This window comes from Diabrotica undecimpunctata, chromosome 6 (assembly GCF_040954645.1).
Source record: "Diabrotica undecimpunctata isolate CICGRU chromosome 6, icDiaUnde3, whole genome shotgun sequence".
Classification (NCBI taxonomy): Eukaryota; Metazoa; Arthropoda; class Insecta; order Coleoptera; family Chrysomelidae; genus Diabrotica; species Diabrotica undecimpunctata.
This window is the reverse complement of record NC_092808.1, coordinates 13,271,959-13,296,482: the sequence shown is the minus strand read 5'-3', so window position 1 is coordinate 13,296,482 and position 24,524 is coordinate 13,271,959. Positions and strand designations below refer to the sequence as shown.

General features: G+C 33.7%; 1 protein-coding gene across 2 annotated transcripts in view; it reads left to right on the top strand.

Annotated features, from left to right (window-relative positions):
* Epp (Ecdysteroid phosphate phosphatase) overlaps positions 1–22,418 on the top strand; it is a 51,390-nt gene extending 28,972 nt beyond the window's left edge. For both annotated transcript variants that reach the window (XM_072534235.1, XM_072534234.1), the window contains 5 exons: positions 4,996–5,199; positions 6,398–6,601; positions 7,654–7,863; positions 8,158–8,479; positions 10,580–22,418. In XM_072534235.1, coding sequence (XP_072390336.1) covers positions 4,996–5,199; positions 6,398–6,601; positions 7,654–7,863; positions 8,158–8,479; positions 10,580–10,836 — 1,197 coding nt within the window. In that variant the 3' untranslated portion in view covers positions 10,837–22,418. The remainder of the gene's footprint in view (positions 1–4,995; positions 5,200–6,397; positions 6,602–7,653; positions 7,864–8,157; positions 8,480–10,579) is intronic.
* Positions 22,419–24,524: the final 2,106 nt, after the last annotated feature.

Below are 24,524 nucleotides of genomic sequence, written 5' to 3'. Positions count from 1 at the left end.
TGCTCATATTTGATCTTCTTACGATTTGTTCTAATACTAGGTTGAATAAATTCGTTGATAGCAGATCCCCTTGTTTTAAACCTCTATTCACTGTGAACTGTCTTGAAAAGTTTCCTTCCATTGTTACCCTATTTATATTGTTTTGTTCGTAGCTATTATTTTGTATTAATTGTAACATACTTATTTGATCAGGAGTTATTCTTCCTGGTCTAAAACCTCTCTGGTAATCTCCAATCACTTTGTTATCATATTTTTTAATCTTTTTCTAATAATTTTTGTAAGTATTTTATAGACCACTTCTAATAGATAGTTTTCGCACTCCTTATTGTCTCCTTTTTTTATAGATAGGGCAAGTAAGAGCGCCATTCCATTGTTTCGGTATTTCTTCCATTTGCCAAATTATTAATGTCAACTGAAATATTCTTTCCTTCAATCTTTCACCACCTTCCTTAAAAATCTTAGCTGGGATACCACTTTCTCCTGCACTTTTGTTATTTTTTAGGTCTCTTATTATTTCTTCGACTTCATTCAAAGTTGGTTCCTCGTACGTCCCTTCTTCATCTTCTTGCCAATTCTGATTTCCCTCAAGTTCCTCTTGTTGGTCTGTATTTAATAGATCTTCGAAATATTGCGCCCATCTCTTTAATTTTTTTGTTGTTCCTCCTAGAAGCAATACTGTGGATTATTCTTTTTAGTTTCGCTGGATTTCTTAACTTATTATTACTATAACTTAAATTATTTACCTCTTTGTTTATGTAGGTTTCTTCTATGTCTTTCAATTGCTTTTCTAGTTGTTCTCTTTTCTTTTTTCTGCAAATGCTTTTCACTTCTCTTCTTCTTGCTACATAGTTTTCGATCGCATTTTGGTTATTTTTTCTATCTCTTTGTAGTGTTGCCCTGTTTCTTGCCAAAGCATTCCTACATATCTGTTGTCATACTATTCAAAACAATTTTATTGAGACATAACAATGTGGTTTAGTAATAATATGCACTTAAAGTATTTAGATAACAAATATTTATGTTATTTTTGATAAACATAAGAGGAAGTTTAAAGTAAGTAAAAACAGTTTTTGTTTTTGTTTCGTTAGTTGTTTTGATAATAATCATTGACATAAATATACAAAAATTATGAAGAACGAATAAAATAATACAAGCCATAATATATTTCGACACTTTCCTTATAAACAAAGGCTGGATGAATATTAGTAAGTATGAAATATTTTGAATGAGATAAATGAAGAGAAATTATTGCAAATAATTAAAATAATGACAGTTTTTTCAATAGAACATTACGACAGATAGATTAGACATTTTTGTTAAGAGGTTTAATGTTGGTATGACTTAAGATAAAAATATACGGGGATAATTTCCACCCTGGATAGGGTTAAAGACAAAGAGAATGATTTTGAATAAGCTGGTGATTGATCCAGGGTATTTCTATCGTCTATCAATCGTCTTTGATATAGCCATTGAGTTGTTTTGTCTTCTAAGGTCTCAATATTTATTTGGTTAATATATTTTGGTAGTAACTTTTTATTTAGTGGTGTTTTTATTAAGATTTTTCCTAAAACCATGATGGTCTGATTCTACGTTAGGTGATGTTTAATGTGCTGATATCTAATACCTGTTTAGGGTGCATTTGCTTGTTATTATATAATCTGTAGTCGATTTATGTCCTTGGGTGTTTGCAAACGTATACTTGTTTATGTGGAAAGAATGTGTTATTTTTATTCTCAAGGTGTTCTGGGTGTAGAAATTAATTAGTGCTTCTCCATTTCGATTTACTGCCTCTTCTTTGAAAGGTTTCCAAATCTTAGGTCTACATACCGTCTGAAGAAGGAGTTCTTGATGCCGGTAAAGGTCCTGACCTAACCTAATCTAACCTGCCCGATTCTTGATAATATTTCTTCCGTCAAATCGCAACTACTACTGATTCTAGGTATCTAAAAGATGAGACGTGTTCAGCTGTTGTAAATACTTTCGAGAAAATCATAAGTTTCGTCTTGGTGATATTCATATACAGGCCTTAACGCCCTCTGGCGTTTATAAGTTGCTGCAGTTTGTAGGTATGGTCGGCATATCTTATATTATTAATTGTTTTGTCACTGATTTTGATTCCAACGCCAGTATCTTTAAGAGCTTCTGCGCAAATGTTTTCCGAATACAGATTAAAGAAGACTTTGTAAGAAGGGAGGAAGATTCATAAATCATCCTTGTCTACACCCGTTGCTCCTAGCATTTCTGGTGTTGGATGCAGTCAAAATTTTGCGATTTTGCGAAGTTTCCAATCCGTTCTTGAAGCAGAATTCAGTGGCCATTTGTTCGTGTTTCTTGTAGATGCGGGTCTATATTCACTCGACTTTTATGTTATATTATTCTATTTAAAAAATTCATCACTGATTTATTTACTATTTATTACTTATAACCATTTCATATGTTCCATGGTATATCACCATATATTATATAGTAAAAAATTATAATAAACGTACATATTTTGCCTGATAACAAGAATAATTATTAATTAACGTAAATAAACGACCGTGACAGTGAAATTCAAACAGATAAGATTACATTAAAACCAATAAAAAAATCCTTCCTTATAAAATATCGTCTGTGTACATATTTTCGTTTACATACAAATAAAACAGAACAATATCAAACGATACTCATCCATTTGGCCTTTTATCGAAGTTCAGATTTGAACAAGCAATATACTTTAGAAGTTCTTTATTTAAGGTAAGAAATAAAATAAAACAAAATACACTAATGGATATATTTTGTTAATCATTTAACATTTTGCATTGCTTATTATTAGATACTACTACACATAATAAAATATCTTACCTTTTCCGTTTCGGTCTGCTCTCTTTTTGTTATTCTCTTTCCAAAGTCAATTTACATGGAAATTTGCGTGGAAATCAAGAAAAACAGTCAGTTTATCAAATTTTTGTTTTAAATTTAAAAATAAAAACGGTTTTTGTATATCTGTATATTTTTTATCAGTTTGAAAATTGTCAAATAACAAATTAATTCTGTTAAATTAAAACTTGTTAATTTTAGTTATTGATAAGAATATTTGACTTATTATTTAGCTTGTACATAACTCATAATATTTTTATTATCTGTAAATAATGATAATTCTGTCAGAAAATCTCAAAATATTATCTGTCCAGCAAGGACCACGACTACATCGCTATTGATGCCACTAATTACCTCTCGAATGATCCCTGATCCCTGTTTTCTTGCAGTGTCTCATCAGGTTTTCCACTTCATTGGTCGGTGTCGCTGCTGGATCGTCCGAAGGAAGATCGGCCGAGTCCAAAATAATCTCTCTCTGTCCTCTTCCTTCCCCGATCTTGACTCTTACTTTCGTCAGATCTCTAGAACAGGCATTAATTAGCGGCAGTATCTCTAACCCCTTTCTGGCAATCATACGGGGACCGAGGGGTCTCAGTAGATCTACTGTAAATCACTTCTCCATTTTACTCTAAACCTTTAAACTCCCTTTGGTTTACCCAAGGCTCTTGTACAGGGGCAATATCAAACATCCTCTCAAGCGCTACCAGGACTGTTGAGGTTGCCTTGCAGTGTTGAAAGTTAATCTTTACTACCCTTAGACCTAGCTTTCTTGGCTTGAAGATCTCTGAAGATTACCCTACCAAGTCCATAGTAAGCTTTGTAGTTCTCCTTTAGATTTCTGCAGGATTCTTCATCCATAGAACAGGCCGGGAGATAGCCCCACTTCTCTATTTTCCTGCTTAACAGAGACCAGTTCTGTGTCCTCAGCATCAGATTCAGATGCTGAAGGTGTGTCCTAATCATCTGTGTGTCTATGGATTATGGCTCAGGGATGAAGACCAGGACCCTGGTTCTCACCAAGAGGGCCTTGAATTCAACCACTATCAAACTCGGCCCCTCCCAGAAAGTGCCCAGCACTTTAATCGCCTACCTAAGCCAGTTCTTAGTGACCTCATTTGCGCAGGTCAATGATAGTACTCCTGCGTTAAATGATAATCTTTTAAATTGAGGAACGCTGTCGCTACTCGAAGAGGCATCATAAAGTACTTCCAGCAGTTTGCTTTGTACGAAGTCAGCTTGTTCTTAGCTTAATGTCTTACTTCTTACATTTCTTGCATGAATTGCATCTTAAAATCCTCGAAGATAAACACTTCAGTGTCTCTTAGAGTTAAAATAAATCATCCAATTGTTTGTTTACATTGTCATATGCCTCTACCGAGATAGTTATTTATTGTCTTTCTCATAATTCGTTTTCCCTGTTTCGCCCAAAGTAATTTTAAAATAATTACTGACTTTTCAATGAATATAGACCAGCCATTGTCATATCATTTTCTACGCGTTAAAAAAATAAAACTGACGAGATCCCTCGTCGCATGGTACCGCGAAAGAAGAATTATTTCGGGAGACACTGTTGAAAATTAAAAAACAAAAGACTGTCCCAGTCCATTTTTGTGTTAAAAATAGTGTACAATAAATAAAATGGTCTGTTTCCTTTTGTATTTATTCTCCTATCCTTTGAACTGTTGACACCAGTATCGATTCATTATTTCTTGTTTTATCATTTATTCTATTTTTTCCCCTTTTTACAGTCTACATAAAAATAGATTATTAAGACTATGTTTGTCCACCTATATTATTAAATAAAAAACAACAATGTTTAACCACCAATTTAAGACAAATTATCCACCCCTCCTAAATCACTTTATCGTCATAAATATAAATAGCAGTAAACACATATTTTACCAATGTGCGGTTACCATCAAAACTAGTGATGTTATCAAGCCAAAACAAATTGTCACAGTTGTTTTAGTTACGTCTAGGTTGATTTATTAATTAATTTGTTAAATACCAATCATTTTTTGTGTTTACCATCAAAACTAGTGGTATGATTAAGCCAAAAAAGATTTGCCACAGCTGTTTTTGTTACGTATAGGTTGAATTACCAATTATTTTGTTATATACCGATCGTTTTTTTAGGTAGTTCATGCTTATACGCCTATAGAATCTGATGAATTAGATTTGCGAATTGGAGATTACGTTTATGTAAGTTCTGAAGCTGTTGCCAGTTCTCCAGACGGTTGGGTCGAGGGCACTTCGTGGTTGACGGGTCAATCAGGTCTTCTACCTGAATCCTACACGGAAAGAACTGCCGAATCGGACGCTTGGACGCTTCATAAAAAGGTACGTAATGTTTTATTCATAAGTTCTCAAAATCTTAATATATATTTGTTTTTGTGACAAAAAATACAGTGGGTGGTCAAATTATTACGGTCACCCTGTGAAATTTATTTTTTTTTGTTTAGAAATGGTATGTACTTGAGCTATTGACCCCTTCATCTGTTAGGGTAGTTTCAAATGTTAAAAAAGAAATCAGTAATTACATAGAAACTATGCATTTTTGACAGTTTTGTTGAATTGTTTCATTCCTGTGTCATATTTCTATTAAGCGCTTGATCAGCCGACGTTTTGTGATTATAATTTAATTAAATATTTCTGTCTTTATTAGCTTTTAAAATGTTTTGATTGGATTCAAGTCTGGTGAATTGCTAGGCCAGTCGAACACCTATATCTGGTTGTCTGGTTGCATAAACGTTCTTATCCGGGAAGCAGTCCTAGACCTGGGGAAGCCTTTGTTTGCAGTAGGTTCTCTCAAGTGCTGGTCATGTCGCATTGTTTCTTCAACAGTGTACAATCTACCAGTTCCTTGACTGCTTATGGTGGACCAAGCATGACACTCAGGGGGTATTTTACCGCCCTACAATATAAACCTTTTGTATTTTAGCTGAATTCACAAATTCAGCTCTATCCATGAGGATCTGCACAGTAGATTCGTCCGAAAAACAAACCTGGAATATTATTAGTTTAGAATCCTGCACAAAGGGATAAATTTTAAACTACAAAAAAAAACAATGTTAAGAAATGTTATTTACCTACTTCAAATCATCAATGGTACAATATTTGTGATCTCTAGCCCATTGAAGCCTTTTTTCTTCATGGTTAGTATGAGCAGCGGTTTTTTGTAGAGCACAGGTTGAAAATCGCGAATTTTTTTTCATCCCGTGGTGTTTTTTTTTCTGCCACATTTTTGTTTGCGCCATAGGGTAACCTTTATAAAGGAAAATTGTGGATTTCTCGACCAAATGAGATGAAAGTAGTGGGGCTTTTTAAAACTTAAGCCGAAAGCGCTCAGCTAAGAAATAAATTTTGACACATTGTTATTGAAGCAACAGAAAAAATAATAACTCTTAAAGTTTCGAGAACGTTTTTCGAATTGGAAATCGAAACTTCAAGATAAACGTATTTTTAACTGAAGTTTTGGTTAATTTTTATTAAAAATAGTAAATAATATTTTGTTTCAATATGAAAATTTGTTTTTTAGATAGCCCTTAACCAACTCGAATCTTCTGACGAGAAGCGGAACAACCAGAAAAAGGACAATATGATAGAGGAACCCTCTGCCTTATTTTCGGAAGTTGTAAAACCTCCGGTACCGCCAAAAATTAACGACGGGGACTACGGAGACGAAGGAAATTTATACGAAAATTTATTAGAATTAAAGAAAATGTCTACTAATGACGCAGAGGTAAATATTTAGTATTGAATATATAATTAGTAGAATGGTGCTTCTCACGACCTTGTTTCAGTTCCCTATTTCTTCTAATATGTGTACTGTCAAAGTACAATTTATAATTCTGGTGTTTCGGAATAATCTCTGATAACCTGAGGACCACATTACCAGCTGAACCAATATCTATTAAATGATGATGTTCTTATCCTATATAAATTTCAAATTTTTACATCAAACCATAGGTATCAGATAAAAAAAATTTCTATCCCCATTTTTTCGATTATTTTGAGTGGTACTGCTTCTTCCTTTGGAAGTAAAAAATTGCTCATCGATTGATAAAAATTCTTCAATGAGAATTGTAGAACATACTTCAGTCACTTTAGTGATCAACGGTCTTATCTTGTATAAATTATCATAATCTGGAGACTTTAGATGGTTGTTTAGAGTTGTCGCTCATATGTAATTTTGTTTTATACTCAGTTTAGATTCTGTTGTGTCCGTATGTACTTTGTAGAGTAGGTATCGTAGAATGTTATGCATATAACATGTAGAATATGTAGAATGCTATGCATATTACAATTGACAGAATGTCAGCTAACGACACTCTGTATGTTCCGTATTTGTAAGTCGGAACGGCATTTTGCAATGTTATAGAAGATCTAACAGTCTTTCCCTACTAAAATATAATACTATGCTAGAATTATAAACATAACCTAAAATATAATACTACACTACAATTATAAATCAAGTAGCTTTTTGGAGCTACCAGTTTGCCGCAACCATCTGAAAACTTTTAGCGCGAAAACCTGGTTTGATATACTGACATGGGGAGTTGCGCGATCACTTTGATAGAATGTGTCTTTGATTACACGATATGCACTTTAAAATCACTGAAAAGCAAATATTTGTTTTCTATTTGAATTTAATTTTGGTGTTGCCTGAAAGTAACGCTTTGTAATATAGGGTTAATACGTATTATTTACAGGACTTGAGTATAAAATATCATTATTAAACAATAAGTATTTTGTAATTAAGTTATCCCACCTTCACAGTAAGCATCTTTGTAGGCAAAGAGCCGCAGTGTATTTATAATGAGACATGGAGAAAGAATAGACTTCACGTTTGGAACGTGGACGCCTTATTGCTTTGACGAATCAGGACAGTACACTAGGAAAGATCTAAATATGCCAAAAAAGTTACCTTATAGAAGTGAGGGTGCTACCGGCTATTTAAAAGATTCGCCTATTACAAACGTTGGAATTTTACAAGCTACCTTGGTAAGTAGATATTTTTAAATAAGTCTTTTTTTATTAAAAATATTTCTATACTCCAGTGGTTCCCAAACAGCTGCGATCGTCCCAAGTATAAGTAACAAAAATATAGCATCAAGTATGTCGTTGTACTTGCATACAAAGTTTCATGAATATCCTCTCTTTTGTTGCAAAGATATTGATGCAATCCAAGATGTTGGATCCATACTTTATCCCAACTCTGTATATTTTGTAAATAACGAAAATACGAGCTCATCTTCATATTTGATTTTTCTTTATTGTCAGCTTACTATTTTTTAGATTGGTGAGTCATTTAAAGAGAACAATATAGAAATAGAATACGCCTACAGTTCGCCTTCGTTTCGCTGCATCCAAACCTGCGACGGTTTTCTAAGAGGCCTCGGTAAAAGGGATCAAATCAAGATCCGTATCGAGCCCGGTCTGTTCGAGTGGACGGTGTGGTATAATGAAGGAGTTCCGAATTGGATGACGAAGGAGGAACTGATCCAAGGTGGTTACAACATCGATGAAACGTACAAGCCGTTTGTCGAAGAGAAGGAGCTCAAAGAGTCGAAAGAAAACTGCGAACAGTTTCATTTGAGAAGTGCCTTCATTACTAGAAGTGAGTATTTTATACCTTAAGTCATGTATATTTCAAGTTTACTTATCTTTTTTTTGTTTATGGCGTTACCAATTGATCGAACTATTTTATAAGTTGTATTCACAGATCTAAAATCAGAGTTCGAGTTGGTGATTAATGTAAACTAAAAAATAAACGAAACATAAACTAACAAAGTTAGGTTAGAATCGACGTGTTAGGTTGTCCGATACTGATTACTGGATTACCGCAAGGCTGAGATAATCAACCAAAAAAGAAGATGTATTTGGTGACTTTTCTAGTAACTTTCTTTGGTGTAAATCTGTCTTTTTAGTTTACTCCTCCTGGTTAGAAAACAAACCATAGTATAACCTCAGGACTCAGACAAGGAGAACTCTTGTCGCCCTTGCTGTTTAATTTTGCCTTGAAACATACAATAAGTAAAACATCGTCGAAGCTGACACAGGCTTCTGCCAATCAGTGATGACAGATACAATGGCTCATTCAAGAGACGTGCGAGAAGTGTTTTCACAACTTGAGGAGGAAGCAAGTAATTTGGGTCTCTGAATAAATGAAGAAAAGACGAAATACAGTACGAAGGTCTAGAATCAGACAGAACATAACTTTTAATCATCACAACTTCGAACTAGTAAAGGAGCTTAAGTATCTGGGCCCGGTAATCACAGATGACAACCAAATAGAAAAAGAGATCTCAGCAAGAACTAGGACTAGAGCATTATACTTTCTTGTAAATTGAGTTCTACGTTGTTAAAAACGTTAACACTGTTGTGTTAAAAATGTTAACACCCTATAAGTCAATTATTCGCCCAGTTGTTATGCATGACAGTTAAACCTGGACCCTCGATCAACGAGAAATTAATAAGCTGTTGATATTTGAAAGACATTTTCTCAGAATAATATTTGCTCCTCAAAGAGACGAAATAATATGAGATTGGAGAAGACGCCGCAATACTGAAGCGGTGACTGTATGGTGTACATACATATAAAAGCTAACCGGATAAGATGAGCAGGTCATGTAGTAAGATCAGATACTAGGATATACTTTCACAGTTATTGTTATGTTATGATCCAGCTGCAGACCGTGATTTTTGATACTCCTAAGGCTGGATCTAAGTATTATGTAGCTGATCCTCTTTTAATAAGTTCATCGGCTCTTAGTGGGCTCATAGACGTCACGAATAAACTCCCACTGCTTTATCTTAGGCTGTGAATCACCAGAGCTTTATCTTTGTTAATATTATTCGTTTCTAGTGTTATGGTGGAGTTTTCAAGTGCATGCAAGTTTCTGATCATCTCCAGAAACTTGGATGCACTTAAAAACTCCAAAATAACACTGAATACTAAGTCCATTGAAAGAGTGAGTCAATTTAAATACCTGGGATCGTGGTTTTTGAAGACTGGGCATCGGAGAGGGAAGTAAAATGTCGCATTGAGCAAGCTCGACAAGCTTTCGTAAAATTCAAGAAGGTACTGACTTGTTCAGAATTCGATCTTTAACTGAGAATAAGGTTTACTAAGTGCTACGTGTGGTCAGTGCTGCTATATGGCGTAGAGGGCTGGACGCTCAAAACGAGGGATATAAACAGATTAGAAGCTTTCGAAATGTGGCTTTATCGCCGTATCCTAAAAATACCATGGACAGCGAAAATCGCAAATATAGATGTCCTTAAAAGAATAAACCAAGAACGCCAACTTTTCGAAACCATCAAGAAAAGGAAATCGGCGTATCTAGGTCACATCATGCGAAATGAAAAATACCAGTTCCTCCAACTTATAATCGAGGGTAAAATTGAAGGCAAGAGAGGAATGGGACGCAAGAAAATGTCCTGGCTCCGAAACATAAGGCAATGGACAGGGATTAACGACATACAATATCTGATACATATTGCAAGAAATAGAGAATTAATGGAAAATGTGATCGCTAACATCCATTAGTGGATATGCATCTGAAGAAGAAGAAGAATTCGTTTCTAGCTTCTTACGAAGCTTATTTAGTGAAAAGTTGTCGTATGTTTTTAAATCGATAAATAGAACAGGCAGTTCTTGGACATATGATAGCTTAAAGGTTGTTTTAACTTTGTATTAAAAATCAAAATGTTTTAGGTGCACTATCCGCTCATTCAACGGGCAATTTCCTCCTCGTCGGACACTCAGCTACTCTAGACACCTGTTCGCACGAATTAGTAGGCAACAAATCAAAATCTGCAAGTGATATGATCAAACTGATCCAGAAGATACCGTACTGTGGACTAGTCGAAATCACGAATAACAGCGGTGAGTGGAAAATCGTCGAACCACCTTGCCAGCCCATAACGCATTCGAATAACCAACGGTTCGACTATAAATTATTTTTAGAGTAATTGTTTGTGTTGTGTTTTTAATGTTTTATCATAATTAGCGTTATTGCTAAGAGGTATTCGCACAACAAATTTTCAACTGTAGTGTAAAGATGAAGTAAAACATAGTCGCAGACTTAGTACTAGTGTATGTAAATATAATCGTTTTCATCTTTCTTGGCGTGTGCGTGTAAAAACACTTGCAATAAGTTGTTTCATCTGTCTGTCCTTGTCTAAGCTCGATTCGTTTACCTCCTCCAGTGGCGGAGCAAAATGTAGCATGTCAAACGAAATAATAGTTATAAAAGAAAATTATAAATTATTTTTCATTAAATTTCTAATAACGGAATATACGTATAAATTGCGAAGAAGTATTTTTCTAGCTTGCAGTACAATAGGACAGGATATAACGAAAAGTACATTTTAAAAGGATTTTGAAATATACCCAAAAAAGTGTTAATTATTTAATCCACTTTAATTAAAAAATGATACAGATTTTTTAAGTTTTAAGCACTGTAGCGAATTCTGAACTGTTACAACGTACTGACCTTGATTAATTAGCTAATCAGTCTGCGTCTTCACTGGAACTGTCTTCATCATTGGAATCTTCCGCCAAATCGATGATAATCCTACTTTCATTTTCATCATATGTGACCATATCTGCCCAGTCGTCCTGAATTAATTTTTCAGTATGGTTAACACAACTCGCCCACACTGCAGGTGTTGCCTCAGCTAATGCATCGCCCCAAACTTTTTTCACTGTTTTATCTCCACGTCCATGTTCTCCAATATGACGATCATAGTATTATTTAGAAATGCCCCGGACCAACTCAATCGGATTATAATGACAGTGATATGGAGACAATCTCAAAACCTGATGCCCATGTTCTTGGAGTAGCTCGTCTATAACGTACCTGGTATTTTGTGGTTTATTCTGGCGACAAAGACTCAATAGCTCTGTCTTGCCCGAATCGTCGTCAAAAATTATTTTTTTCGTTCGTAACCATTCTTGTAAGTCCGATTTTTTCCAACTGGCATTCGGTAACTTTTCTATTAAAGAGCTATGGTATGAGGCATTATCCATAATAATTAAAGATGGTTCCTCCAACATTGGTATCAGCTTTTCGGAGACCCACTTTTTAAAAGACTCTCTATCCATAGAATCATGATAGTCTGCACTCTTCGATTTCGTAGAAAACAGTAATCCAGCATCTTTAACAAATCCTTGCCTACTTCCGGCATGTAAAACAACAAAGCGTTTACCTGTATTTTCGTGTTCTTTTCTGATGCTTTTCACACAGTCATCTTGCCAAGTACGTTTATATGCCCCTTTTAGGAATATCCATGTTTCATCTAAAAAAACGAACTAAAGTGGGCTTGGACTTAAAAAATTTCTCATATAATGCCTCAAAAAATACAGTCGTTTGGAGACAATACATGGTTTCTCATATAGCACTCGTCTACTATTTTCTAGTTTTTATGAAAACCCACAATTTTTCATAAGACGCCACAAACTTGTATCAGAACCGTCATAGAGATGCTTGTTTCTTAATTGTGAATTTAGAACTTTAATTGTAACGTGCTCTCCTTTTGCTTTCATGCCATACAGTACATTTCTAATCTCTCCTTTTATAGTATCGCTGACATCATTAATCTTTTTTTTGGTACATTACGTGACTCTCCTGGTGTAGTAAGAGCTGCCCCTGTCTTGTATTCACTCTTTATTCTTGTCACTGTGCGAAGACTGATTTTCAAAGCGTCCGCTACTCGTTCATGTACCGATGATAACGAAAGCAAAGGTCCGTTGTTTTCTTTTTCTTTTTGGAAATACTCCAATAAATGAACTACACATTGTCGCATTTCTCCTGTTATCGTTTTTCCCGGCATTTTTTTTATTAAATAGAACAATTAGTTATTCACAACAAAAAATAATAAGTAAAACTGTTCGGAACAATTTCCAACAATGACTGACTAAAATCGACTAAAACAACATAAAATATCAATGGTAATTGCTACAATTATAAACCTATTAGCCAGCTCATTCAAGAACAATGCCACAAGTCATTATTGCAATGGGTATCGGAAGAGAGAGAGTTAATTTATAATAAACTGGAATTTTTAAGGTGTCGAGAGTATTATTTTATGTAATGGAATTCCACACAGTAAGAGCTCAAACTATTAATTAAAAACTGTTTACTTATAAAAACTATTTCATCAGCTACTTCAAACCTGCACAGATCAGGGTAACATGTTATAATAAAAAAAAACACGTCACTGCCAGCTATCTGTATTCGTAAAGAGGCCGAACTTATCACCGACACCGTATCGGCCAAACGCATCGGTGTTATTGCTACAATACTGGGAGACGTGAGTGGTCTCTTCATTCCCTTCTCATCGCACTTTACCATGACGAACGTGACCCGCACAATTGAATTACGCATCTGTGTATCAGAGAGAGACGAATATTAAAAATTCCGTAGTAGCTTATTTCAGGCACACGCCAAGAACCATGAAAACGAGTATACTAAAAACTTTTAAACACTATGAAAAAAACAGCAGTAATTAATAAGATTTATTAATAGTTACAATAAATAACGAACCTGATTTTTATATTTAGTTATAGATACAACTATACACATAATACAGACACAATTTGAACTGGCAATTTCTGACAATAACATTATGTCTACATTATATATAGCCGATTCACTAGTAAGAGAACTTTTTTATATACACCGATTACTTGTTTAAAGTTGCAAATATGTTGTGTGAATATCGTGTAGTTATGAATTTGCAAAAGATTAAGTATTTTCAGTCGCTACAAAAATATAAAACAAGTATATAAAAGACTTTTGGCATAGATGTTCTAGTTTATATCGACTTTATCAAAGTTTCTCACACACACACGTAAGACTTAGACAATTATTTTCCACTTCTGTATCAAAAGTGATCCAAGATATTGGAATACTTGTCTGGGAAAGTGTTTAATAACAATCGAAGTAGATTTTTTCTTCCAACAATATCCCAATCATATTTAAGTTAGAGGAAACGTCAATTATTGTGCAGTTTCGTCGCGCAGGTTTTAGATGGAGCAATTTCACAGTATTGGTTACGTAAATCGTGTCAATTAAACAGTGCCGGCACAAGTGTGTCTGTACAACAGATAACACCAACTCTAGCGCTTCGCGGGTACTCCATAGAATGAATGAGCTTCCAATCGTTTAGCCGGTTGGAGGCGTCCGGTGATCTGGAAAGAAAAAACGGTCGCGCAAATTTCTGCCACTTCATCATAATTATTGGCAGTTGCTGCCCTGTAAATTTGGTCTACAATTACTTTCTAACGTATTAAATAACAAATTTTCATTGTTTTAATATTTTTTTTTGGTATTAAGGTGGTGATACTTAATAATTTTTTTTGGGTTATTGATTATAAAGAAATGAACAAGTTTTCCTTATGTTATGAACATCCCCTTTTAGTTTCTTCCCACATTTCGTTACTAGAAACGAATACTTACTTTTAATGTTGCTAATTATTTTCTTCATATTAGTTTGCTCCTATAAAGTTTTCCAGTTGATATTGTGACTTCTGTCCAGTGAATTAAGTACTTCATTGATTGTGGCATTTATCTTTGTATCTGGCAAACTATTTCAGAGTATAAAAAAATATGAAATTTATTTTATGGTGTCAGTTTGGCAGCACAAATGATAAGCAACAAAAATAAAACTCGCAAAACCCAAAAAAGTGACTTTTTAATTTGTACCTAAAAAGCTGCATTGCCAGTTTAAGGAACAGTCTTTTGTAGCTGTATAAATAAGGTGTGGACTAGGGTAGAAATCATATTATCAAATATTTTGTTTATTTATAAATGTTGCGTTTTGCACATACGATGACCTCAATATAACAATTGGGGTCATCAGAAAGAGGAGAGAATATATTCTGTTCAATCCAGAACTCGCTGGTTTCCCCCTTTCGCATTGGGTATGTAAATCCCCATAGAAATAATAAGCAAGACGATCGTATGAAATTCTATTTAAAAATAAGTAAAATCAATAAACAAATTACATACATTTAATTACAACACATCCTTTATATCTGCAATTTAAAATACGCGTGACAAGTGCGTTAAGAATGGTGCGTTTTCTCCGGATGAAATCATAACAGGAATATGCTAGAATATGATACGACAGGCAATACCAAAGTAAATGCAATATAATACTTTTGTGTATATATCATGTATATATAAACGTAAACGAACCAAACAACATTATAAGTAATATGCATAGTTACACATATCAATTAATAGTAAAATAAAATATACAATTAAACTATACAGTAAATACGCTAAAATGAATGTTTATATATACGTAAAATGTTCTTTTAAAAGGTCAAATCACGACACAATATGAAATAGCTAGTTCTTCACACAAGATGAATTTCTTAACAATATGCATATACCAGTAAATAAAACAAAACAAATCCAAATTGTTCAATTGACAATGTTCAATCGCGACCGCGGCACAGCTGAGATAAAGTTCTAAAAAAGTATTAAATCTATATACGAAGTAAACGTACTTGATATATGCAGCAACAAGATAAATGGTGTATTGTACCTTACCTAATGAAATGATAGCACCAACCGCTATCGCAAAAGACGTCTTCAGCGACGTACAGGAACCACAAAAAGTTGATAATGGACCAACCTCCACACCCTTACTGCATTTAACGACTGTCGCGGTCACAAGACCGAAGCGAAGTGTCAGGTACTCGTAACCCAAACGCACACACATCTAGGTGGTTTGAGAGATAAAACTCTGATTTTGTAGATGGAATTCGTCCCTTATCTCACATACACGTCTGGTGTTATTTCACAGACGGCTCGTTTTGTAAATTAGTTCTTAAAACCGCTGTGCCCTTCCTACTGATCTTTTGCCCTATACTTTTCCTTCCAGTATAACTTGAAGTAATTCATATCTTTCGCCTCTCAACACATGACCCAAGTATTGCATTTTCCTCTCTTTGATTATTCTTAGTAATTCTTTTTGTTTACACATGCGACGAAGTACCTCAACATTAGTATCTCTTTGTACCCATGGAATCCTCAACATTCGTCTGTATATATACATCTCAAAGGCATCTATTATTTTTTCTATTTCAGAGTCCATTGTCCAACTTTCACAGCCATACAGTAAGACAGAAAAAACGTAACATCTGATTATTCGGATTCTAAGCTGTAGACTAAGGTCTGATCTTGTAAAAAATGTTTTCATGCGCATGAATGTTTTCCTTGCTTGTTCGATTCTTGATGTATATTACTATGGCATATAAATTATCGTTTAACGTTAATCTAGCTAAAAAACTACTCAGAATGGTTCTCACAGGTGTCCATGCAACCTTGTTTTGCCAACGAATTTACTAGCTCATTCACTTCGTCTCTCAGGCTTTGTCAACCATATTCAGAATTACTATATTATCTAGTGGTAGTTTATTCAGATCTTTGCAATTTCTTACCGGTTTAGGTGTGATAAGTAAAATTATTAGTTCTTTAACTAAGTGATAAAGTTTTTAGAAGGATTAAAAAGAATGATATTGCTTTAATTCTGACTTTCTGGAGCTATTAAACGTAAATAATCAGTGTGAACAGTTTTTTGGGGACTGCATTTGCACAAGAGCCAGTGATAGTAAAGCCTATGTATAAAGTTGATTGATGCTATTTTTTTTAGACATTTCATAATATTCCATAATTTTGAGTTGTCGTAGGTAATTGGCCAGTCAAAACTCTCACTCTGCTTCTCATTTACAACACAAGTACTGTGACAGCCTTCAACTGTCATCTTCCTTCCCTTGTCATTGGTCATATTTTCAATGACGTCAGTGGGCACGGCATTTAATTCTATTTAAATACAAAATTTTCCCGGTATTTAGTGACCAGTGAACATTTTAGAACCAATGTGTCCATGGGGGCACAAACCATGAAACAGTGCAGTTAAAATAAGTGTATCTATCATCGTTTGTGAGTTATACCATTTTTATTAATTTTCTCAAAACTGGAAGTGAGTCTTTTCGTTTTGACAATTTGATGGAATCCGTCGTCAGTTTACAAAAGAAAATTAAGACCATAACCAATCAATTGTATAGAATACGTAGAAATAATAATGGGAAATTTGTTAGGAGCAGTTTAGAATAGTGAAAATTTAATGAAATTTTCATAATAGAGGAGTCCTTGTTCAGCAATGAATCTGATTATGGCTGTTGTTGCCAAACTTTTTGCTTTAAAAATCAGTGGGCACGGTTTTAATGCTATTTAAATACAAAATTTTCCCGGTATTTAGTGACCAGTGAACATTTTAGAACCAATGTGTCCATGGGGGCACAAACCATGAAACAGTGCAGTTAAAATAAGTGTATCTATCATCGTTTGTGAGTTATACCATTTTTATTAATTTTCTCAAAACTGGAAGTGAGTCTTTTCGTTTTGACAATTTGATGGAATCCGTCGTCAGTTTACAAAAGAAAATTAAGACCATAACCAATCAATTGTATAGAATACGTAGAAATAATAATGGGAAATTTGTTAGGAGCAGTTTAGAATAGTGAAAATTTAATGAAATTTTCATAATAGAGGAGTCCTTGTTCAGCAATGAATCTGATAATGGCTGTTGTTGCCAAACTTTTTGCTTTAAAAATCAGTGGGCACGGTTTTAATGCTATTTAAATACAAAATTTTCCCGGTGTTTAGTAACCAGTGAATATATGTGTCCATAGTGTCAATTCTTGGAGCAGATATTGTCGCTGAAGTAAAGGTACGCAAATAAAGATAGATTGGCACACAAACCATGAAACGTGCAGTTCTTGATGTCGTGTAATAATTATTAATTCAAAATTTCATCATAAACATCACAACCTCAAATTAGAACTGGACCAGCCGCTTAATCAAACCTCAAAGTTAATTAAGGGCTAAAAAATTGGAATTCATGGCCAGAGTTTACAAAAGAAAATTAGGACAAAGACAACTAAGTGGACAGAAGATGTTAAAATAATAAGGGGAAATTTGTTACAGGCACTTCAGAACAGAACTCAAACTTTTTGCTTTAAATGTTTTGCTTTATAAATTTCTTCCTGCTAACACTTTTACTGATTTTGTCAATATTGTTGTGAAAATATTTAAATCTTTTGCAAAATCATTTATAAATATATCATTGCCCAGAAGTAATAGCGTCCTTCTGAATGCTAGATAAGAATGAGTTATTTTTTATAAAATTTTATTTAAAAAAATTGGGAATATGATATTGACTAGAAGATAAAAATCTTTGCTGTTTCTTGCTTAATTCAGAGGGTTGCTGTGATGTAATTAGCATTTAAAAATGTATTGTTTAATACTTATGATATTAAATTATGATTACTATAAATATTTGTTGTAAAGAATGGAAATATGGAAGAAGGTATTATGGGTATCATAGTTACCTTGAAGTTTTGGTTAAATAAAGACCAGAATTTAAATCTGTGACCTTTTCATTTCTATTATGCATTTTCTTTTTATAAATATCTATTCTTTTTTATTTTAGAGAAAATTTATCATTATACAGAAAACATGTATGAAACTTCGCGCTAGTCTACTGTACCGACTACTATATCTTTTTTCTATTATACAGTACCCGGTCAAATTATTAGGCCAAGCAAGGAAAATTTATTATATGAAGTTATTTCTCTCATGATTATGAATATATTTGAAAAAAATTACTGTTTTGTTCTTTTTTGTGAATATTAACTCTTAGGTAATTAAACTGTACTAAAAAAGTTAACAAAAAAACTTTATCAGACAAATAGCAGTCAATAACGGTTATGATCACAACATCATTAATAAACTCATCCATAGAAGACGTCTTAAGAACCTGCAGGAGACTGCGTTCCCCAGAGACCCTACCACCAAACCCAGAGATATTCGAAATCTAATCAAACGTTCGGTTGAAAATATCCATCTTTCTTTTAAAGTAGCCAATAACTTGGGTCAGTATATACAAAATTCCAATGACCCCATCAATTATATGAACCGTAGTGGTGTTTACAGACTAACATGTTCTGATTGTGATGCCACCTACATAGGAAGAACATGTAGATCATTGTCTTCACGCTCTCTAGAGCACACAAAAAGAGCACTAGTTGACAGGACGCAATGCAGTCTAGAAATGGCAGATAGGGCGGTGTTGCCAACGTTAAAATAGGACAATAATGTTACCATACTATGTTAAATGTTGCTATGCGAAAAAATTATAACATTCCTGTTGATAATAATTATTAATTTTAAAAAATGCAAATTTGTAATGTTTGGCCTAATTTGGCCAGGTACTGTATACTGTATACTCGCTATGTCCAGCGTTTGATGTTTAATTGACTATAGGACATATCTTACATGACCAAATGATTTTGTTACATATAATTTACTCAATTGTCTTACTCCCTCCTAACTACCCCCTCACAGTGGTCATATCTACTAAAATTCTGGTTAAAAATATACCTATAGTTGTTTATTTTTAATATATTCCTTTTCCATTCTTTGCAGTGAAGAATACTTGCAATAAGTGATAAGATATATAAAATATCATAATGTTTGTGTTATTTTTATTTTAGTTTTTAGAAAAAATATACCTCACTCATTTAGTTTATTATAAATTAGCTTGAAAAGTAAAAAGTTGTTTGTCGAACAACTATAGTTTGTATTTGCATGTTCCAGCTAAAAATATGAGTGATGCAGGTTTGTTTTATTAGTTAGTTTTGTTTTCAAGTACTTTAAGCTTATTGCTATCAATTGATACATATGATACAAGTATGTATAATCTATTTAAAGCCAAGAAAAAACGCTCCAAAACAGTTTTACGTGAACACATCCTGATCTTTGCATACAGATGCTAGAAGCGACTCGCCTCCTGCTCTCTCTCTACCCTTTATTACACATCATGCATTTGATATGAAAATACACGATGTGTATGCAGCTATACAATACAATCTTACGTTTGAGTAATATTTTTTTCCTATGTTAATGGCACTGGCAAAGCCAAAAGACCAGTTTGAGTAATATTTAGAAAACGTTGTCGCATTTTCGAAATAGTAGAAGTTGTATGATATATGTCTCTGGAGAAGAAATCGAACAGGTCAGAAGGTGTGGTTAACGATCATACCAACTACGTTGAGAACAAGAAAGTATTATTATGCACTATCACAATAGAATATTACAGTTACTATAAAAGTAATAAAACTAAAAAATATTCCAAAAACAACAAACGTAAACAATCATACACGATCTGACACAACGATCATAACAATATGGCCGTTGTGTCAGATCGTGTGGTCGATAAGTGAGGTCGTTTTTAGTCACGTGATGCCCTCTCCATAGATTCTAACTCGATGGTAAAGATAGTTTAAACACTCCTGACCATGGAGCTGCGCGAAAACGGAGTCAAATTCACGTAAAGACAGAAAGGTTCTATTGTAAGTGGAATTATACAATGTACATTGTATAATTCCAATATGCACTGTATACATGTACATACAATGTACATGTATACAGTGCATAGTACAATGCGTTTCGCATGGAAGTGGGGACTAAACCAAATTTCGTCTACTGCGCCGTGGTCAGGAGTGCTTGCACTATCTCTATCTTAGACAAGGTAAGAGAGTGGACTCACAATCGTATGGAATATGCCTAAACCGCCACGAGAGGGGTTGCTAGGTCATATTTTATTTCTTCAGTATATTGAGGATATGATATCAATAAATGGATCGAGCACTTTTTGAACATGATTTTATCATTCTACTGAAAAATCAGTAGACCTGGTAACTCGTAATGCGCAACCTACAGGCACCAAAATATGGCGGCCCCATCGAAACAGGACTCACTTTGCGAAGGTTTATTACATGAGATTACCATAGACTTAAACTATAAATGGACTGTGCGGTTCATCAAAGTGAAGGGACTATCTTTTTTTTTTTTTCTTTTAAAGTTTTACCTCTGTCTCTGTGTTTTTGTACGGAGGTGAGAGAGAAGGGGTAAAATGAAATAACGAGCTAGAGAGAGATAGAGGAAATTAGTTAAGAGATCTTGTTGACATTGGAAACCGCCGACTTGCTTATATATAAGTCTTTGTTAATAACACACACAGAGAAGTTAACAAAAATCGAGCCTCTCAAATCGATACTGCGCCTGGTGCCACCGTGACCTAATGGTACATCTGCTTACAAGCAATAGAATTGTTTACAGAGTATATAGGTCAGTTTTGGAACATATTCTAAAATCATATTTACCTTATATTGAATATATTGCAGAAAATTTATTAAGAGTTTGACTCATATTACCTACTACCTATAATTTTAGCTGGTTAACTTAATTCCTAATCTACTCTTTAAGGGTTTCCCTTTTACATACTACGCTAATAAATCTCTGCATAATTTATGTAAATCCAAGTGATTGAATTAAAATGTAGCTTTAGAGAAGAAGATCCGTGTTTGAAATGTTTTTGTTGTAACTAAAATAATTATTTATGTCACCAATAATACTTGAAACTCAAGAATAAACATTATTGGACTATTCTGACTAAACAAATCAAGAGAGAATAGTCTGAATTGTTCTAATTTCAGCAGATTTCTTATTTTGAGTGTGGTGTATCAGCTGCTGGTTAACCCTTTCACGAACAAGTCGGTCATGGCCATTGAACAGGTACTTAAGCTTTAGGTACTTAAACTAACCCTGCTGTCTTTACATACATAACACATTTGCACTGTTGACAAATTAATTCAAAACTGTGCTCCTGTGTTGTTCCACCACGATTATGTTGTTCTATCGAAAATTTGCCTTTTATATGACAATATTTAGAACGGCGCCATCTATTGGACGTAACCCATTGATTTTAATTCCAGACTTGGCTTATTTACTTTTCACTATATTATTAAAACACTAATCTGCCTTTATATAACAACAATGATTCATCTAAACATAATTTATCATATTTCCTTTCAATATTATTGTTATTATTTTGTGTTATGTACGTGTGCAACTATATTGCGTCTTTGATATACAAAAGTAGCAGTTGGAATTGCTTCTAATGTTCTGCTGTATCGATTCACCTCAATATCTACCAAAATTATGAATCGCACAAAAACAGAAAAATTTATACGATGACATTATAGACTGTTATGACACTGGTGCGATTTTGAGCGTCAGAAACAAGGGTGACCCTTACAGTTTTGTCTTATACGACTAATACTCCTCAAGAAACCGACATGTCCGTGAAAGGGTGAGACTAATATAATGAAGTACTATTATTAACATATAAAATATTATTTTAGACAAATGTTCGATGTGCTTATGCTTACTACTTTCAATCCAGTGTTTAAAAGAATAACATTTCAAATATACAAGTTGTTATTCCATATATTGCACCCTTTTTGCGGGTTAGAAATATTGTATTGTAAGAATAGTCCTTTGTATTTATATACGTATTATTAGAACAGATCTATATATTTATTTTTTGTAAAGGAAACGGAACTGATAAAATGTAATGGAATGGTTGTAACTCATGTAGTTTTAATATGTCAAATAAAATTTTTATTTTAATTCGTGTTTTATTTCATATTAACAGGGTGAAAAAAGGAAAAAAGATTATACATAAATTGGAAAATTCCAAGTGCAAATCTAAACATATAAATAAACGTATTTTCACTTAAAGTTGTGGTTCATTCTCATTAAGTAGTAGATAATATGCATTAGGATTGTATGGTATTTATCAGTGGCGGCTTTTGGGGGTAGGCAGGATAGGCCGGGCCTACCCAATAATTTTAAGAGCTTTAAAATTGTAAAACATATATTCAAAAATTATGTTAATGCATGTAAATAACTTTTAAATGTACTAAATCACTTAATACATTAGCGTCCGTTAAAACAACTATGTTATTATATTACCACAGAAAGCATCGAATCGCATTCAGGCATTTTAAATATCATTAATAGGCCCGATCGGAGCTGGCCGACCTAGCTCACATAAGATCCCCGTACAAAAAGCGATTGAAGTTAAGCAGCTTGCCGGACAACGATTTATATTGTGTTTATGCTTGCTGTTTAGGCACCAGACGATCGGGCCTACGCCGATCATCGTTGTCACTTGTAACGTAATTATCGAATTGTAATATAAATTTTCTTTTAAATTATGATAAAAAAATATGTAACATAATCTATAATTGTAACATATTTTTAAACAAACAACACAATTGCAAACAAGTGCACGGTTGCCCAAATAAATTAAAAAAAATCGTAAAGTTCAAAAAAAAAAGATTTCCAGTCTCACAAAAAAAAAATGTATTACACACACTGGCGGCTACAGAATTTTTTTTGGGGAGGTCATGGATCTTGAGGGTTATTACTTTTCTCTGATGCAAGGTCACTTTTAGTCTTACCACCAATAGGATAAGTGGGTTTTCTAATATTTTTAGGGAGGGGGGTCGTGACCCCTCACTCTGGAACCTCCACTGTTTACACATAGCTATATGTAATTTGCTGGCTTGGCCTACCCAAAATTTTACCACACCAACCGCCACTGGTATCTATGGTACATGTAGTAGCCCCTATTTACCACGACCTATCGAATCTTTTTTATCATATATTCTATATTGAATAAATGCCATGTTATTAAGTAAAGTCGCATACACTATCAAGAGTCACTTAAAAAATTTGGAACAACTGTGACATCTGGAACGACTGTGACATGTGGAACGAGTATCGATCAGATGGATATGAGCATTATTCTGTTTTTAATAAAAAAATCCTAGAACTTGCGATTCACCAAGCATGAACTAGATAAGCTACTGCTATGTTCATCGATCACTGTGGTACTGATACATCGGTATACTTTTCATATTATCGGTCCCAGTAAGTCGGTTAAAAATTGAAAATCAGATGTTTATCTATCAAAACGTTTCACACATCAGATATTTATCCATAAGACAGTGGACTAAGTGAATTTATAGGAATCCTATAAGTAGATTTTTCCAAATCTACTTATAGGCTTTATAATTTAATTGATAGACATGCAAGCCAAAATAGCCTACTATTTTGGCTTCCCTGTCTATCAATTAAATTATGTACCTACTTACAAAACAAAAAAGCTTGCCATGAACCGGCGAAATAATAATAGTATTTATATAACAATAATTGTAATTATAGGTAATTTTTTCTTGAAGAAGTAAGGAGTGTTCCAATAAACATTAAAAAATTTATTTGTATATCTAAAGCAGTCAATTCTTAATAGATAATTCGTAATAAATATTGAAGGTTGTGTCGTTATTCGCGATTGAAAACAAAGTATCTGACCTCTGGCGGAATAAATTTAAACTACTAAAAGTGGTATAAACAAACCAGACAGCTGTTGATTTGAATAGAATTATTTAATTTTTTTAGTAAATTTTAGCATTATGACTATGTCACAGTATATTGCCAAAGAATATTCTTTATAAAGCAATATACTGTGACTACGTTAAAGTATTTTAAATCAAATCGATATTGTTCTGTTCCTCAATGCAATTCAAGATCGACAAAAGATATTTCTCTATTTCTCTTTCCTAAACTGGAAAACTTAGGAAAAAGAGGAAAGCAATAAAAAGAAAATACCACTATCATTAAGTCAATAACATACTGAGAATACATAATTTATTTTCTTGAATAACAGAA